At 47.2% G+C, this 19,830-nt stretch overlaps 1 protein-coding gene across 11 annotated transcripts in view; it reads right to left on the reverse strand.

The window, feature by feature from the left end:
* Window positions 1-19,830, reverse strand: part of TLN2 (talin 2) — a 423,602-nt gene that overhangs the window by 40,540 nt on the left and 363,232 nt on the right. For all 11 annotated transcript variants that reach the window (XM_055319645.1, XM_055319651.1, XM_055319650.1 and 8 more), the window contains 4 exons: window positions 17,499-17,618; window positions 10,576-10,722; window positions 4,097-4,263; window positions 3,015-3,198 (listed from right to left, as the gene is read on the reverse strand). In XM_055319645.1, coding sequence (XP_055175620.1) covers window positions 3,015-3,198; window positions 4,097-4,263; window positions 10,576-10,722; window positions 17,499-17,618 — 618 coding nt within the window. The remainder of the gene's footprint in view (window positions 1-3,014; window positions 3,199-4,096; window positions 4,264-10,575; window positions 10,723-17,498; window positions 17,619-19,830) is intronic.

Below are 19,830 nucleotides of genomic sequence, written 5' to 3' on the forward strand. Positions count from 1 at the left end.
AGCAGACATCTGGGAGCCGGCACCGCTCACCTATACCCTGAGCTGGTAACCAAAAACATGGAGAAGCAAATGCTAGCCTCATACCCTGGCCTGCAGAGCCTCTGTGGCAGCCCGCCTGCACCTCCAGCTCTGGCTTGTAGGATTCTGACTCACTCCACATGAGATGGGCAGATGGGTCTTGTCTGTGTCCAGTGAAAATCCCACTCATCGCTACTTCAGGACCTCTGCGTTTGCTCCTCTCTCTGCCTGGAACCCAGCTCTTCTCATCATTCAGGTCTCTGCTCACAAATGCAGGTGCTCAGAGACCTTTCCTGACCACCCCCCGCCTGAAATTCCAGCAGCGAGTATTGTTTTATGGATAGGACTTATTAGTATGTGGAATTACTATCTTCTCCCCCAATGTGGGTGTAAGCTCTAGGAGGGCCAGCCTGGATTTCTGTCTGTTGTGTTTTGTACTCAGGACAGGGCCTGGCATGTCGCAGGCACTCACGATAAGTCACAGAATGACTGGACAAGTGCACACCTTAATGACAATAGAGATAATATGGTAGCTACACTCTAGTAATTGAGCAGAGGCCACAGGCCATCCTTATGGTGTGCAGGACCTGGGGTCTGAAGCACTAGGCATACTTAGGAATGACATGACATGACATACCTTACACGTTTAAGTCTTCTGAACCCCTACTTCTGGAGCAGCAACAATTTTCTCTTACTGAGGGCAGTGTTTCAGTCCTGAGCCATGCATGCCTCCCGTGACTTTGCTTTATCCTCACCACTGCCCTGCCAGGTGGGAGCTACGATGCTCCTGTCCACATTCCCAGGGTCTGGGAGCAGCAGGGCTGAGATTCAGACTCTAGTCAGCATGAGCCCAAGGGTCATGATTTTAACCTTCATATTAGCTTATGCACTAGGGCTCAGGCTCCTCATGTACAAATGGCATTAGTAGCACCAACCCTATCTCACCACACTGCTGTGAGGGTGACTACATAATGTACATGAAACCACATTAGAAACTCCTACGTCCCAGACATCTGAGCAGCAGAGTGACGCTGTGCCTCTGGCCCTCCCACCTTCTCCAGCTCTGTCCTGTGCCTTCTCACGCCCAGGGCACATGGATCCTCTGGCAACCTCTGAACCCACAGGGCAGGGCAGGGCATGATGGGGCTCGTGAGGAAGGGCTGATGGGTGTGCACTTCACACTGCCCGATTCTGGCCATCACAGCAGCAGGGAGGTACAGCAAGTGGAGGGCAGGGGATGGCAAGCCCAGGCTACTGCCAACACCCAACGTGCACAGTCCTGTCCCTGGTCACTAGGATGTGACTGGAGAGTAGGTACATTTTTGTGAGGGGATATTTTCCACTAGAGGTCTCATTAGAAGCTGGGGCTCTAGGACATAACAGAGCATCTGGGAGTCAAGACTCTAAATAATTTGAAACATTTCTTCGTGTTCAAATATTTAAATCCTCCCCCAGCCTGCTCACTCTTCCTAAAGTGGAACCAGGCTCCCAGAGTATGGATTCCAATCTCACTGAGCATTTTCAAGCTTTGCCTTTCTCCACGGGGGTAAGAACAATATTGTGGGCAGGGAGGGATTTCTGTGAATGCTTCGAATTCCAGGGGGCAGCCAATCTGAGCCTGGATGTTATCAGGGAGAAATCTAGTAGGAGTAGAATGGCCACATGTGGAACATTTCCTTATGGAGCTCTACTCCACTGGATGACGCTGGGCAGGGAAGGGTCATGGCCACATGGGAGCCAACCTGGTGGCCTTGTGTTAACTATAACAATAGCTGTCGTCAACCTGGGCACTGGATGGTAGGCGGTTTCCTGTCCGGTTTTGTCCACATGGGCCAAATGGACAAGTTAACCGAGTGTGGTTTAAGCAGTGACAACAGGTTTTGCCATCTGATGGTGCTAGGATAGACAGAGCAGACGGCTTTTCAGTTCTGCCCCTGGGAATGAGTAGAGCCTATTACCGGGGGCCCTGGCTGGCTCTATGTTCAAAAGGAGCTGACACATACTTGTTGAGCATCCACTAGGTGCTGGAGCTGCACTGGATGCTTAGCGTTCAAAAATCAGTGACCTGTGGGTGCTGTCCCTGAGGAGCTGGTGGCCCAGGCCGAGGATAAAGGAGTGGGAAGGTAACATCGGTGAAACCGCTAAACCCAAAGCCAGGTCAGGAGCACAGAGCCCTACCCTACCCCCGCTCGTCTCTCCCTTCCCCTTGAGAGCCAGACTTCTCAAAGGGTGTCTACACACGCTGGCTTCCTTCCTTTACCCTCATCTGGCCACTCCACATGAAGAGCGCTTGCTAGGGTGGCCAGTGGCCAGCTCTCAGACCTTCAGTTTCTTGACAAGTAGCTTTTTCTCTCCCCTCTCTTAAAATATCAGGACTCCTGGCTTTCCTCCTACCAGCTGCTGCTGCTTCTCAATCTCCCGAGGCACCTCTTTCTCTTTACTATGGTTTTAAATGGTGGCTTCCTCAGTTCTGCTTTGAACCTCCTTTTCCTCTCAACCCATACTCTTCCTCTTCTGTGGCTGCAGTCACTGTCTGTATGGCCACTACCCCTGCATCCGTATCCCCATGCCTGTGCAGGCTTATGTCCCCTCTCTAGTTCTATCTGAATGGCTCTCTGGCACTGCTCTGTGCTGAGCTCACCCTCACCTTCCCGGCCAAGCCCATTCTCCTGCCAGGGAGCCACTATCTACTCACTGACTTTGCTTGGGATGTAGAATCACCCTGGCCCTCTCCCTCTCCCTTATACCTAAATGCTCACTCACTATGCTTAATTGTCCACCAGTCATTTCTACCGCCATGGCTGGCACCACAGTCTGTGCCACTGTCCTGCCCGGATAACTGTTTCCTACCAGACTCCAGACCCCAGGCCACCCCCGCACCTACTGTTTATTTCTGGGGTTTCTATTATGCCTTTGGCCTCTTCTGAGGCCTGCTGCAGCACAGTGTCTGTCTACAGGAATGTGAGGGTGATCTATGTCCCTAGGCCCACCCATACCTGTGTCTCGGGGTCATCAGAGCCCAGGCTGGCAGCCCCCAGCTTGACCACCTCAGCGAGCTGGGTGATGGTGGCTGCTGATGACTGGGCTGCCTGGGCCAGCTTGTCTGGTGTGGACGCAGCCCCTGACACCAGCAGCTTCGTATCTTCCACCAAGGCTTTGGCTGTCTTCAGGATGTTCTCCCTGAGAAGGCAGGGAGGGAGACAAAGGGCAGAGCTTGTCTACTGGTAGTTAGGAAGCAAAGAAATCCTTCCTATGGGATTTTTTGTTAAAGGGCTTTGAAGAACAGAGAGGACAGATTTCCCCTTCCTTATCAGCGTGCTCACTGTGTAGGAAAGTGGGAAGAGGCAAGGAAAGTCAGCCCCATACCCACATAGGTAATTAACAATAAAACTTCAGTGAAAGATTCAGGCCCATCATTCTGGCCCTCTCCTCCCAACCCTGCAGAACTCAGTGAGACGTCAACTCCTTTCCTGTGGTTCCCCCCAAATACTTCACAGTTATGGGCAGCTGTGAGGGCCTGTGGGTCATCACCTTGGGTGCGCACCCAAGGGTCCGCATCCTAGAATGGGTGACAGCATTAGCAATCTCCTCCCTAGCCCAGCCCTGGGACTGAAGAGAAAGAAAGAAAGGTACCAGACACACGGCAAGGCTATGGGGAGGGCTCTCCAGCACCAGCCTCCAGGAGCAGGGCCTGAAGAGCCAGCAGGCTCAGAACCCCACTCTCCATTTATGTCAAAGCTAAATGGGCCTGTACTGGCCACTCCCACTCCCACAGGGGCTGGGAGCAAATCAGAGCCACATCTCTCTAGCTTGGAAAGTAGAAGATCAAAAAGCTGTCCTCTGCCGGAGCAAGCTGGATTCAGGCTGCCAAAGGCACAAAGCTGGAACATAACTATGTGTTTACAGTTGGCAAAGGGGCTTGTTTTGATTATGTGGTTCACTTTCTCCCCTTGAGCATCTTATTGAAATCAAAATGGTTAACCACATTTCTGGCTCCTGGGTAGACTCCAAAGTCCCATAAGGCCAGCCTGAATCTCTCCTCATCCAGAGGCCCCCAGGGTGACCTCCACTCCCATACCTGTGGTCTGCAAAGGTCTCGTTATTCTCTGCATTCAGGGTCCCCGCGGTTGCAAACATGATGGTGGTGTCCAGGTCGGCAATAATCCCAGACACAGCAGTGGCGGCTGTGATACATGCCTGAGTCCCCTTGTTCCCAGCCTGGAGAGCTGATAGCACCAAGGACACCTATAGATAGAGAGGGAATGTCAGGGTGAATGGGGGAATGGAGAACATGTAACCCAAAGGTTTTCAGATTCATATATCACTGGGGGGGGGGGGGAGCCACTCAAAAAATAGAAAAAGAGGGAGTTCTTCTAAATTCATTTATAAAGCCAAAATTACACTGATACCAAAACCAGACAAGGATGCCACAAGAAAAGAAAATTATAGGCCAGTATGCTTGATGAACATAGTACAAAAATCCTCAACAAAATATTAGTGGGCTGAATTCAAGAATACATTTAAAAGGATCATACACAACACACCAGGGATGCAAGGATGATTCCACATGCACATATCAGCCAGTGTGATACATTAATAAAGAATAAAAATCTTATGGTCATTTCAACAAGATATAGAAAAAGCATTTGACAAAATTCAATACCCACTGATAATAAAAGCTTTCAACAAAGTGGGTAAAGAGGGAACATGTCTCAATGTAATTAAGGCTCCATATGACAAACCTGCAGCTACCACCATACTCAATGGTAAAAAGCTCAAAGCCTTTGCTCTGGGATTAGGAACAAGACAAAGATCCCCACCCTTGCCACCTTTTTCAATAGAATATTGGAAGCTCTAGTCAGAGCAATCAGGCAGTTAAAAGAAAGAAAATGCATCCAAATTAGAAAAGAAGTAAAACCGTCACTCTTTGCAGATGACATAATGTATACAGAAAACCCTGAATACTCCATAATTTTTTAAAAGGCTTTCCTGATTTAAGACCTCCTTTTTTAAATTTATTTTTAAATTTTTTTAATTTTTAAAATTTATTTATGATAGTCACAGAGAGAGCAGAGCGAGAGAGAGAGAAAGAGAGAGAGACAGAGACACAGGCAGAGGGAGAAGCAGGCTCCATGCACCGGGAGTCCGACGAGGGATTCGATCCTGGGTCCCCAGGATCGCGCCCTGGGCCAAAGGCAGGTGCTAAACCGCTGCGCCACCCAGGGATCCCCTGAATACTCCATCAAAAACTGTCAGGAAATAATCACTTCTGTAAAGTTGAGGAATACAAAATCAATACACAAAAATCTGTTGTGTTTCTATAATGAATACTGAATTATCAGAAAGAGAAATGAAGACAATCCCATTTATACAATTGCTTCAAGAAGAATAAAACACCTGGGAATACACTTAACCAAGGTGGGGGTGGGGGGAGAGATTCCAAATGGATGACTATAAGACATTAAAGAAAGAAGTTGAGGAAGGCACAAATAAATGGAAAGATATTCCACGCTCACAGACAGGAAGGATCAATATTGTTAAAAGTCCATACTACAGAAAGCTAGCTACATATTCAACACAATCCCCATCAAAATTCCAATGGCATTTTTCATAGAAGTACAACAATATTGAAATTTCTATAAAACTACTAAAGACCCTGATGAGCCAAAACATTCTTGAGAAAGAAAAAGTTGGTGGTCTCACGTTCCCTGATTTAAAACTCTATTACAAAGCTAGAGTAATCAAAACAGTATGGTACTGGCCTAAAAACAGACACATAGATCAACAGAACAGAGAGCTCAGAAATAAACCCAAGCATATGGAGTCAATTAATTTATGACAAAAGAGCCATGGACACAGGAGAAAGGGCAGTCTCTTGAATAAATGATGTTGGGAAAATAACACAGCTATATGTAAAAACAAAACAAAACACAACAATCCAATTAAAACTGGGCAGAAGATCTGAATAGACATTTTTCCAAAGAAGACAAATAGATGGTCAACAGGAACATGAAAAGATGCTCAACGTCATTAAATATCAAGAAAACGCAAATCAAAACCACAATGAGGTATCGTCTCACACCTGCTGGCATGGCTATCATCAAAAAGACAAGTAATAACAAGTGTGGCAAGGATGCAGTGGAAAGGGAGCCCTCATGTGCTATCGGTGGGAATGTAAACTGGCATGGCCACTAGGGAAAACAACATGGGGGTTCCTCAAAAAATTACCAATAGAACTACCCAATTGTAGTATTGGGTACTTATTTGAAGACAAATTCTAACTCAAAAAGATATGTACCTCTCTGTTCACTGCAGCATCACTTACAAAAACTAATCAGTAGAAGCAACCTAAATGTCCAATGATAAATGAACAGATAAAAGAAAATATGGTATGTATTATCCAGTAGGATATTATTCAGCCTTAAGAAGAATGAAATTTTGCCATTTGCAGCAACATGGATGGAGCTGGAGGCCATTATGCTAAGTGAAGGAAGTCAGAGAAAGAAATGCTACGTGATCTCTGTCATATGTGGATCCTAAAAAAACAAAACAAAACAAAACAAAAACAAAAACAAAAAAACAAGCTCATGGATACAGAGAACAGACTGGCAGTTGCCAGAGGCAGAGGATGGGAGTTAGGAGAAATGTCTGAACTTTTCTATTTGAGTGCATCGAACAAAAATTAAAAACAAAACAGGAGAAAACAAAACTTAACCAACTAACCTCATAGAAAAAGGGATCAGTTTTCTGGTGGAAGGGAAGGTATGGATCAAAGTTTAAAACATAAACTTTATTACAAAATAAGTACTAGGGATATAGTGTACAACATGGTGACTACAATTAACTTTCATATATGTCACACAGCAGTGTTAAGAGTAAATCCTAAGAGCTCATCATCAGAATATATATATATATATGTATATATATATATATATATACATATATATATATATTTTGTATCTACGGGAGATGATGGATGTTAACTTATTGTGGTAACCAGGTGTAGTAACACGAAAGGAAATTATCACGCAGTAGATGCTAAACTTAATACAGTTTGTCCATTAGATCTCAAAACCAGGGCAAAAAAGTGAAAAGCTAACCAAAAGTGAATTTTCTCTCAGGGACTCAATACAGCTGATGGGTTAACACATATTTTGGTGTCAATATGTCAGGCTGAGTACCAGCATTATCATTTGCTGGCTAAACAACTTTGGGCAAGCTGTTTGACCTTAGTTTTCTCATCTATAATATGGGGATATTATTTCTTGCCTATCAGGGTTGTTGGGAGGAATAAGGGGGGGAGGGATGTTTATCAGCTCTCTAGCACTGCATAAAGTAAGTGATCAGTAGAGAGCAGATACTTTTTTATTTTTTTTTTTAAGATTTTATTTATTCATGAGAGACTGAGAGAGAGAGGCAGAGACACAGGCAGAGAGAGAGAGAGAGAGAAGCAGGCTTCCCACAGGGAGCCCAATGTGGGACTCGATCCTGGGATTCCAGGATCATGCCCTGAGCCAAAGGCAGGTGCTAAACTGCTGAGCCACCCAGAGATCCCCAAGAGCAGATACTTTTAATAGGATTATGTTCCTGAGATCACAGAGAGGTTTAGGCTTCTGTGAAAGGCGTGGCCATCTCTGCCCCCTCCAATCAGATTTTCTCTAGAACAGCCTTCTGTGAATACTCATCATTCCTGCCCTTGATTGCTTCTTGACTGGAAATTCTTCAGGGTGGACCCTATCATGGCTAGAGCCCAGAGTATTCCTGTGTATGTCACATCTCTACCCTAACACTCCCTTGAGCTATCACCAGGCACTAAATAATAATTTGAGTGACCTGAGAGTCCAGCAAGTTGACTGTATTCACTTCAGTGACTTCCACACTAGAAACCCTTTCCTTTTTTTTTTTAAATTATTTATTTATTCATGATAGAGAGAGAGAGGGGGGCAGAGACACAGGAGGAGGGAGAAGCAGGCTCCATGCGCCCTGGGCCAAAGGCAGGCGCTAAACCGCTGAGCCACCCAGGGATCCCCTAGAAACCCTTTCCTGCCACCTGCCACCCATCACCTCCTCCAGAACACCCTCACTGTTCCTAGAGACACTTCCCTATAACACAAAGCTAACTCCACCATACGTGTGGGTACAATTTTCCCCTGCTGTCAAGGGAAAATGAGCTCCCTGCACAACCAGTTCAACTTCTCTGGCCTCCCACCACATTCTTGCCACATCAACCAACTCCTTACTTCCCCAAATATCCCCCACCTCTCTTGCAGTGGGTCTGCCCCTGCCTGTTCCCCAGCCACCAACCTGCTCATCCTGCAAAAGCCAGCTCAAAGTCTCCACTGTCCTCATCCAGAAACACAGCTGTGCTTCCTGAGGGTTCCACAGCACTGTCCCTGCCCTCAGGACAGCCCATTTAGCATGGGTTAAAACAGCATGCTTCTGGCTAGTGACTGGAGACTGAGTCTGGAGACAGTCTGGAGCTGTCATATTCATCTCTGTGTGCACACACCCACCATTCTTGACTATGGCTAGCCCAAAGAAGAGTCTGAAAATACTTCTTGAATGCACTGTTTAAAAACACACTGACCAGGATGAGGAGTTACAGCCTCAGTGAGAGGCACATGGTTTGTATATTCTCTTCTTCCTGTGTTGCTCAGATCTCAGCAGAGGTGGTGGACACAGCCTAGCAGGCAGGGCAGAGCGCCCACCTCCTGAGCACCTGCTATGTCCCAAGACTAGCCCACAAGGATTGGTTCCTCTTCCTCATTTGCCTGATCCTCCTTCCCAGAGTTAAATGCCACTATGTCCCACCAGGAAGAGTTGGGATGGTACAGAGCTGGCCTGGGAACGAAGTATCCAGTTTCTGGAAAGAATTCCCAGAGGACAGGTGACAAAGGCCAAGACAAGTAATCATGAATCTGGGAGGAACGTTCTCAGCCAGACTGGAAGAAAGAGAATTAATTCAGAAACAGTGTCCCGCCTGCTACAAAAGGCATGCAAGTCAGTGTATTGAGCAGCGACTAGGCCCTAGGGGATGAGGACACAAAGGTGAACATGTCAAGGGGATCACGGATGGTGGGAAGTTATAGACACAACCAAGCCATGTAAGACACACCAGGTAGAGATGAGAGGACTGGAGCACGTAGCAAGAAAACACTGAAAAGGTTGAGTCTGGCCAGCCCGATTCCCTGCCTGTGAGCCACCAGGTGTCCTACGTCACACCAGGTGTCCTATGTCAGGGCCATCTGCTGGGACAGGCAGGAAGACTGAGAACAGCTCAGGGGGATCATGTTGCTTGGCCCCACTGGCCAACACCATGCAGCCTGGACCCCCCGCCTCCCCTCCTTCAGGTGCCAGCTCCGAGGTCTTCCTCAGGGGAACTTGGCCAGGGTAACTTCAACAACAAGGAAGGGCTTTGAAAGGAGAGAGAGATTCCTCCAGCAGAGAGATTGATTTCGTCCTTCTGTGCTGTCCCAAGGAGGCCTGGGCTGTCCTGTGGGCCGCAGAGACGGCCAGAGGTCGCTTGGCTTTAGCGAGGGATCACATATAGAGCAGCGTCTGTAACGGCAGCTGCTAGGTGAGAGGACCCCTGTTGCCAGCTTCTAAACAGGGAAGAGCTCTATGTCCTGGGAACCTGAGTGAAGGGAGGGAAAAGCCAGCAAAGCACAGAGGCTTCAGCCTGCACTCCGAGCTGCCTGCACAACAGTGGTCCTGAAAAAGGACTTGGGGAACTAAGCAAAGCAGGAGAGGAGTACACTTCAGGGGGTGAGGTTGGGGAGTGTAAGGCAGCCATGGGAATCAAGAGGCGATGAGAACTGGCTTTCTCCAGCAGGGAACCCCGTGGGAGAAGAGTGTCAGAGATGGTTTACAGAGAACAGCAGCTAGGATCTATATAATACACAGTCTGGCACTGTGCCAAGCACTTTTACACACATCACCGCATTTCATTCTCACACCCCAGGGGCCAGGCATTGTATTTCTCTGTGCTCATTCTGCAGATGAGGGCATTGAGGCTAGGAAAGGTGAAGTCAGTTGAGCCCCTAGACCCCACGCACAACACTGTGGGATTCTCTCCAACAGCTGTTGCTAGAGATCAGCAACCTCCAGCCTGTCCCTGCTCTTTTAACCAAGGTGCCGTGTGACTTCGGGCAGGGTCCTCAATGCTTCCCCCCACTTCATAGTCTGTTCTGGGAGGAAGGTTGCTACACCAAGAGAACTTCAGGCCCTTCTTAGTTCCCAGCAACTGGGAGCTTCCCTGAGAAGGAAGCTCAGGGGACAAGTGTCATAAGGGGTAGCAAGGAGGGGCTCCTGGTGCTCATGTGACTTTGATTCCAGTCCTGTCCAGTCTGTCTGCAGGAAAGCCCACCAAGGAGGTGTACCACAAACCAGGGCCCTGACTTTCATGGGATGGTCCCTCTCATGTTCTGAATTACCCCAGCCCCCTGAGGTGCCCCCTCCCTGGGGAATCCCTGCGTGAGGGAGGAGACCACCAGACCCGACTGGATCCATTTGGGCTTGGCTTCCTGCTTCTGTCCCTGCCCTGGGGCTTCTCCTTACCTTCTCTGTGACTGCGCGGGCACACTCGATGAGCTCCCTTTTGGTGTAGCTGTCTGTGGGGCACACCTGGAGCGCCCCCGCCTTCTGCACCAGGAATATACAGCCGTGGCCCAGGTCTTGCACACGAGTGCGAATCTGGAAGCCGATCTGTGGAGGCAAGCCCAGGGTGGGGAGGGAGAAGCATGATGGATTCTTACCATTGAGGTCTCCCCTGTGTGGAAAATTTTCTCCACGTCCTATGGGAGCCTGGCTAGGAAAATCCCACTGCTCTTGGGAGTCTGTGCTTGCTGGAGTATGGAATTTGGTTGATTTGACTTCCCTTTTTAGAGCCTGTAAAATGCCCAGAGTCCCCAGGAAGCAAGCCTGTGTCTCATCATCCTAGACTAATGCCTTTCTGATATTTGTTACTTTTCCTGGTATATTGTTTACTTGTATCCGGAGCCACCTGACAGAAATGGTAGTTAGATGAACTCGGGGGGGGGGGGGGGGGGGGGGAGGGATAATTATTATTCATTCCTGCATTTATTGAGTCCCTACTGTGTGTCAGGGCCTCTTCGAAGCAGGGATTGCATTTACTTTCATTTTTTTCTGCACCCAGTCCTAGAGTAATTAGAAGTTGAAAACATAAAGCTTTTGTAAGCAGCATAAAACATTCAGGTTCTTGCAAAATTGGTATGTTTATAATAACACCCCCTTCTTCAGCTGTGTCCCGTGGTGAGGGCCAGCATGCTGGGCCCAGCCTTCCTATCAGGCCAGGTTAAGTTTTCCTTAAAAAGCTACATTTTTAGAGCTAAAGGCTCAGCAGGCACGCATTCTTTTAATGACCCCTGGGGTGTGTGATTATAAAAGGTATTTTGCCTAAAAGAACCCAAATGAGCTCCACTATGGATAGGCTGCCAGCTGTCTCTTTAAGGCATAATAAATTCCACCTTCCCAAAGTTTGCATTCCTTTTGCTGTTTCACATTAATTTTCATTTTGGTTTGATCACTACGGCTGCCATAAATAATCTGCCCTCCAGCCCAGGTAAGCAACTAAAAACAAAACACCTTAAACTTTAAGTTAGTGTTATTTCCTAAGACTCCATGATAGCAAGAAGCTGTGGCTTCTCCTTCCAGTAAATACCAAGAACAGCTACTAAGATCTCAGGTATGTTGAATAAAAGCTGGGAGATCTAAATTGCTTAGGTGCTATCTTCCAGCATCATCTGATTTGAGTTCAAGGCAGGGCAGTCTTGGGGTAGTGAAGGGCGCTGCAAATGTTAACTCTGTTATTGAAACACCTAATACTTTAGTGAAAAAAAGTAATTCCCTAAGGCCCAAAGGATGCTTAAATTCACTTAAAAGAAAATTTTCCTGGCTCAGAAGGTGGAGCTTTGCCTCTTTTGGGGTGCTGCCCAAGCTTCACAATCAGGGAGGACTGCTTGTGGACCACCTCCATGTGGAATACAACACGAGGATCATACAAGCTGGCAGCTCTGCAAACCGGCCCACCACTGAGGAGGGGAAAGGCACTCCAGTTCAGCCACCCATCAGCACAAAATGTAGCTATTTGTTGGGCATGTCTGCTGGCTTAAACACAAGGCTTGGTTGAAGCAGGGTGATGCTCCATGAAGGTTGAAAACTAAACCTGGCTATTAAGGCTTTTCCGATCCATGTACTTTAACTCCACACACTTGAGGGTCAGAGCTAATCCACAGGTAAGGGTTGCATGTCAAGATGACCATAGATAGGTCTCTAAATGGCAGGCATTGCTGGGAAAGCCAGGTACGGGGCACTGAGAGGAAGAAACAGAATTTCAAAATAAACGTGACCTCACTAGTTCAACCTCCTCATTGATAGATGAAGAAATGGTGCAGGCTCAGAGAAGTGATGTGATTGGTCACACAGCCAGTGCCTGGCAAAGCCAGATGAGAACCCAGGTTGCTCCTACCAGCACAGCGTTCCACCCATCAGATCAGTGTTTACTAACTTCATTTTTTCACCACTTAGCATCAGTACCACCCTCTACTCTCCCATCACCAAATCTCTCATGGAAATGCAACATGTAAAATTGATATAATTTGTTATTAGTATACCCTTCTTCTATGAGCTAAAATTTACATCATTGGCTCCATAAACAGTCAATGAGACTAAGTGAATCAAAGTTTAAAAGTTGGGTTCACAAGATTTATAGAGCCTTAGCCACTGACTCATTTCTGTATTTTGGTTTGGCTGCAGTGTTGAGAAAATCCTGTTCTGTGTATAAAGCAAACAAGAGCAGCTTTCCTGTAGCCCTCTGACTGTAGCAGAGAGCAGCTTATCAGCCTGGGGTCTACATAAAACGACCCAGGGGTTCATGGTAAGGTGCCAGTAGGCTCCCAATGGCTTACTATGTGGCTCAGCCCAGAGTTTATTAAAAAACACACACAGATTTCCCTAATAGTTTCAGAAAGAGTTGTTTAAAAAGTGAGCCTTGAGTCAAATGTGCAGAACTTCCAAAGTGCCTCCCTGGGTCAGGGCTCTGAAGAATAAGGTGGGAAACCCCTGTGCCAGGAAGGACCAGGCTGAGAACATTCTCTGTGTCCCACTTCTACTCCCTGCTCGGAACCATGCCTGGACTTCCTGTCTGCAGAATGGTGGGCACTGGGGTAAGCACAGGCCTCTTAGATCACTCCCACCTGGAGGTGCAAGGGAGAAGGGACCTGCTGCCGCCAGGTCTCAAGCCTGAAACCTATGGGCAGACAGGACATCCTCCATGACATCCTCACACTTCTCAGCCCCCTTGCAAGAGGCCTTGCTATGAAAAACACCTCAACATCCTGGTGCTCAGCCCCTTCCTTGGAGGGGACACCATGCACGCAGCAAAGGATCCTATAAATGCTTGTGGAGCTGGGACAGTGGTCATTATGGAGGAGATTCCAATTAGGAAGGACAAAGATTAGCACCAGCAAACAAGGGTATAAGCCTAAGATAAAGCAACAGTTGTACAAAGCCTTTGGGGTTCTTGGCCAACCCAGGGCTTGGTCCTGGTGTCGAGCCTGTGCCAGAAGGTAATCACACAATTACCTCCATGTGGTTTGGCTATGCAACCCTCCTATGTGCTTGGTTGTGCAGTCCTATTAGGACAGCCACATGGGAGGGCATCATGAAGGGCATGTTGAAACAGGCTTCACTTATTTTCACACACTAAGAGGGGTGAACACAACAGGCAGGGGCGGGATCTCAGGATGCCAGCCCCACCTCTGCTCTCAGCCCTTCACCCACATGGGCAGCACCAACAGCAGAAAGGCCCATGGGTCCTACTGCTGGCCCAGCCCCCTTCCTGGCCACCAACTCCCTGGGTGAGCTGGCTAACCTCCTCTGTTCCTTCATCTATGAAACAGGACAGAACCTGCCCTACGACCCAGGGCTGATGGACCAAGTCAAAGGTTATATGTGAACACATCTCAAAGTAGAAAGCACCAGGTGAATGTTCACTGCTGTGACGAGAGGCAGCCTGCTGAGGGAAAAGCAGCACAGTCTGTGATGCCCTGGGTTTGAATCCTGATGTTGCTATGTTTCCTTATTTACTCACTCGAAACTTCACTTATTCCAGAAAGTTATTTCAAGTGGCTTCCACACTGACTCTTGTAGCTGGGTGGCCTTGGACAATTTAAACTTCCTGAGCCTCAGTTTGCTAACCTGGGAAATGGGGAAGAAAAAGGATCGTGCAGCTGTGAGGGTAATGGGCTAGCACCCAGCACGGACCTGATGCGTTGTATGGACTTGAACATCTCTATTATTCTTTATCATGGGTACATGGGCTATAGCTAAGGGGAGGCACTTAAAGGGGACAACACAAGCAACACACTCTACTGCAACTTCCCAGAACATTCTATACTGCTGGAGGAACATCTGAGAAAGGGAATGCATTTTTAAGTCTGCCAATGAAAAGGTAAAGGCTTTAAAAACAAGAACTTCTCAAAGTGACACTAAGTTTCTCAGCAAATCTGACCAGCCCCAGGGTGACTGGACTTACCGTCAGTGTGTATTATAAAGTCAGAGATATTCGACTTGGGGTTTTAAATTGGTGACTGCAGCAAAGCATGACTCGAGCATCAAGAAAAACCCTCAACTCCCTTCTTGCCCAAATAAAAGTAAAATGGGCATCGTCTCCTGGTTTTATGCCTTGGGGGGGAAATTGCAGGTCTGGCCTTTATGAAGTTTTGCATCAAGTTTCAATTGGAGGAGGTCTCAGAAATTCAGATTGTCTTTACTGCTGCAAACTAAACAAAACGTACAAATTTTTCTCAGGCTCTCAAAACAATCACATCTGAAACCTGGTCAAATATCATTTGCCTGGAGAGTTTGTGAATACTGAACAGGCAATAGTGGACGCTGGCTGACAGGCTTTACGTTTCTCCTTTGGAAAAAAAAAAAAAAAAAAAGGAAAGAACCATGAGTGCACAACAAAAACAGGGCGTCACTTGCCACCTACAAAAAGTGTGTCTTGGAGCGGAAAGTTTTAGAGAATTCTAGTGTAGACACCCATCTCATTTTTGGGAAAAGGCTGTGGTTTTTGCCACAGGCTCTTGACAAATAGTCCTGCCAGCTTTGAAGACATGAGTATTACAAGTGGTCACAGTAGAGTTCCCTTGGACACAAAGCTGTAGTCACTAGATCTTTCCCCCCAGCATTTATATTTAGCCCTTATGGCTCACAGGATATACATTTCCCTCTTTTTTAAAGAAGAACAGTGATCTTAGATTGTGCAGTTGCCTAAGGGTTTTAAACTTTTCTGAAGAAAGTAGTTTTCACAATGATGTTAACGGGGGTTTGAGTTCTCCATGGCAAAAGCAGCAGATAAAGCTCCTGCTTGATGTTCAGAGGGCAGAGCTAGTGCCTCTCCTGTAATTGTCACATTCTGGAAAAGACCAGAATGCTGACTCGGTAGAACAGCCTGCAGGACTGCAGCAAGGGAGCAGCTTCTTATTTGCCCTGGACAGAAATACTTTCACATGCTGTGATGTGGGGCCCTCTTGGATAGAAAACTAATTCCACAGTCTTGGAATAAAAAACTACATTGCTTTAGGGATCTCCCCAACCTTCTCAGTTTTCTCCTAAATATCTGTCTGGCAAATGCACACAAAGAATTTTCCTTAGCAAGCCACTGGTAATTTTATATTCTCTCTGCCCCTTTTTTGCTCCAGGTCACACTACTCTTGTGTCTGGAATGTAAAATATAACTCAGGACACAATGGTGTAAAGGGAGAATCTTAATGAAAACGTCAGCTGCTACAAACACCGGGCCAGGAACTAAAGTAATTTTGTGCTGTGCTTTCAGTGATACTTTTTCTTTCCTGGCTGCCCTGGCAATATTTTGTATTATGCTTCATGGTCTGGGTTGCAGTAAGAAAATCTGCTTGTTTCACACACAGGCTAGGGAGCTCTGAAGAACTCAGATGTGGAAAGGTCTCCATGGATCAGGGGCCTCCTCACTCAGTAACTCAGGTCGGGCAACATCTGAACCCACCAGACGGCCATAGATTCCATTCTTAAAGATTTCTGGAAACAGATCTAAATTTTGCCAACAGCCTCTTCGTTTCAGTCCCACAAGCCTAACACTTCTTCCTTTTGTTCAAACTGTTCCTTCCTGTAATGTAAGTTCCCTTAGGCTTGTTTAGGAAATTCAAAATTACACAGAATCCTGATATGTGTGGAGGGGGTGTGTGATTTTTCTTTTGGGGTAGTGACTTAACAGACTCATTACAAACACAATTTTTCATGCTGCAGCCTAAATACTCAATGGAACTAAAATCTGTAAGTGCAGGCACTGTTAGAAACCTACGTCATCCCATGCTAGATATATATGTATGCAAGTACATACATATGAAACTCCTGTTTACATGCGTTGTTATGACATGTGTTAGCAAGTGATTTTGTTTTGGGTCATTTCTGCATTATCTCTGGGGGTCTTTGTGAAGACATGCTTAGCATGGACTCCTGGCAGACAGAGCACTAAGTGACCTGGGAACACAGACTGTCACAGCTGTCTACTTCATTTGGGAGTATCATAAACAGGATTTGTGCTTAATAAAAGGCTCCCTGAATGTCACAGAATGCAATTACCTTCATCTTCCCAGTGTCCCTGCCATCTACTACACTATTCTTTATTACAGACTGAGCTCTGTGTCTCTAAGGAGTCATACGGTAGCTCAGCATGGACACCTTCTGCGTGCTAACACTGGCACGGGTGTGATTGGCCACGCACAGCTCCAGCCAGCCTGTTTGCTTCCCAGTGGACCACTTGATTACTCAGGCATATCGGATGTGAAAGGGGGCTCTTAGAAAGTGGCCTCTGGGATTAAACTTTTGCCAAATGACTCTTATGGGTGTAGGCATTCTAAGCAAAGTCTATGTTTGGCTGCTAAGGAAAGCGAGTTTAGGGAAGGCAGGTAGGTGATAAAGAGGAGTCCATAGGAGATGTAGGGGAGGGGGACAGTTTGTAAAAAGCCACCAACAGTAGTCAGGCAAGATTTTGTGTCTCAAAAGTAGGCAATCCAGCTCTTTCTCAGATGGGGCAGTGAAATTTCTTACTTGGCTCTTCCAATACTGCTGTGAGCCTTTGGAAACCAGGAAAATCACTGAGGAGGAGGATGTGCTAAGCAAAAAGAAGATGGCAGCGTGTGTTCTGCCCTGGGAGTCAGGCGATGGGCTGGGAGACAGGTAACCGGGCTGACTGCTCTGAACAGAGGGTGTCTGTCTGAAAACCCGCTTCCCCAGATGGACCTGTTGGCCTCAGAAAGGACAGTGAGCCCTGAGCACAGCCTGGGGCTACTGGGTCTGAACCTGGTTTTAGCTATCAGGCCGGAATCTTCTAGGGTGGAGCTAAGCTATGAAGAATCCCCCGGGAGTGGGTACCAGTGTGCATGTGCTTCTCAAGACAGGGGCTTATGGTGGCAGACCTCCTCTGGTTCCGCCGTGGCTGCCGCCATCTGGCCCTGGAGGGCCAGGTGCCCATAGTCACTGGTCATTTGTGAAGCCAGTCCTCCCAACTCCTCCGGGTTAGTAACCGACTTAGTCATCTGGAAAAAGAAAACAAGCAAGACACACACAACACACACACACACACACACACACACACACAGAAAAAAGCATGAGAACCATGTGTTAATACCACTGGAAGCCAAAGGGTTTCATTCACTTTTAAGCTCTGGGCTTGCATCTGGGGCTGGACACGGGAGAGGGCAATTCAAGCAAAGCCCATGCTGCAACGTGCACAACAGGCCAGGGCCCCTCTCGGGCCAGCAGGTCCTGGAGGGGCCAGTGGGTGACATGCTAGGCTCAGGCTGTGTAGAGCTCCCCCCAACAATGGTCCACCCTTGGGGATAAGTGTGGCAGCCCCAGCCCATCTGGCCCCGAGGGTTACCAGGAGACTCCCCTAGGGAAGTGCAGGGGGCATGAGCCCCGTGCAGGGCACATCCCTGGTCATATGCTTCTGCAGAGAGCTGACCTGGTCTCTGGGAACCCAGAAGCAGATCCCACATGGGCAAGACAGCATGAGGATAAGGCCTTTAAGGAAATCATGACTGAGAAGTAAGGGGTGAGCCCAATGTCTGGGTGGAAGATATTCTGAGAATACAGCTTCGTAGTAAGTTTATACCAAAGGATGACAAGGGTTCAGCCACAAATTGGTTAAGAGTACACTGTAGCCTAAACGGTCCAGCTCTTTTCATTCTTAGGAAGTTCAGTTTTTTCCACCTGCTTCATAGAAAAACTTACCTAAATTTGTTCTACCTAACTAACACACCATTTTTTAGTTTTTCTTTGTCCTCTGACAGAATGCCTCTCAGTGCTCCCAACAGCAGTTTTAACTGTCACCAGAAAGGTGTCCTCGTCCCTTCTGAGTAAAAGACTTCTCCCCTGCTGTACTTCTTCTCTCTCCTGGTGGTATTAGAAGACCTTGACTTTAAAGGGCTTAAAAAAAATATTTTAAATGGCTCCATATCCACTGAGGCTGGACGAGGATGGGTAGCAGTCTAAGGCATGTTTGCCAGGAAATGTCACAGGCTTTCAGGCTTAGGTGTGGGTTCCCAAGGAACACATGCTGAACCCCAAGAGACAGAGAGGCTGCACCTTAGAGCTGCATCATTTGCACCCTGCCATGGGGAGCACAGCGATTCTGGGGCAACCTGAAGTGGCGATGGGGATCCTTGACAACTCAGGGTCTGGGCCAGCTAACCTAAGAGCAGCCATGTAGCCCCCAGTGGGGCTACTAAAGAGAATGGACCTGCTGAGAACCTAGCCCAGGAGATGTTCCAGAAACAGGATGAGGCCACTCAAAATATTTTCATCTCCTGCTATGCTGTGCTCCCTGCTCAGAAGACTTGGCACTGCAGGTCTGCCTGATTTGACCTGTCCCTTGTCCCGGAGCCCCCTGAGCAGTACCAGCTTGGGCCTGATTCCAGCTCTTTGAGTCACTGAGATGGGCACTGCTCCTATTCCTCTTCCCAGCCCAAATCCTATTAAGCAACAATGAGCTTGGCATGATCACAGAGTTTCTAAGGAGGAGTAGCAGCAGCCAGGGAAGCCTTTGTAGTCCAAGCTCAACCTCTAGTGGACACATGACTACATGACAAAATCATCCCGAGGTGCTGGCCGGGTGGGGCAGGAAACACGCCACAGCTTAGTCTGGTGGTCCCTCCAGCTGGGAGGCTACTGAATCTCTCAACTCAGGCTCACGTGGCAGCAGCAGAGAGGCAGCTTCCAAAATTTTATTCCATGACATCTGAGCCTTGGAAGGTCATGAGGAACTTTCTTACTATGTACTCCTATTTATTCTTTGAGGACACCTTTTGTACAACTTTTTAACACATCAGATAGCATTCTCTCTCAATGCCATCTGTACCTAAGATGCATATGATACAATTCTAATGGCAATATATTTTAGCCAAAAAAAAAAGAAGGATGTTGAAAATTGCCTCCAAAGGTTTCATGTCTTCTGTAGTCAGAGATATTATCTTTATGTAATCATGCTGTTTCATTTTGCCTAAAAGACAACCTTACTGTCCAAGTACTGTAACTTGATTCCATTAGACAATCTCTGTTCTACCTCTACGACTTCTCTTGTATTATAACTTTATAGAAACACCTCAAATCCTTTGTGAGGTGAATAGGATTTTTTCTTTCCCCTTACCTCCAACTTCCTTCTCATTTTCTCTCCTTCCTTTGTTCGCCTATTCTCATGACCAAATTATAATTATCTGTAATTCCCTCTTGCAGCTTTTCCATGAAATG

Source organism: Nyctereutes procyonoides, unplaced genomic scaffold (assembly GCF_905146905.1).
Source record: "Nyctereutes procyonoides isolate TBG_1078 unplaced genomic scaffold, NYPRO_anot_genome, whole genome shotgun sequence".
Lineage (NCBI taxonomy): Eukaryota > Metazoa > Chordata > Mammalia > Carnivora > Canidae > Nyctereutes > Nyctereutes procyonoides.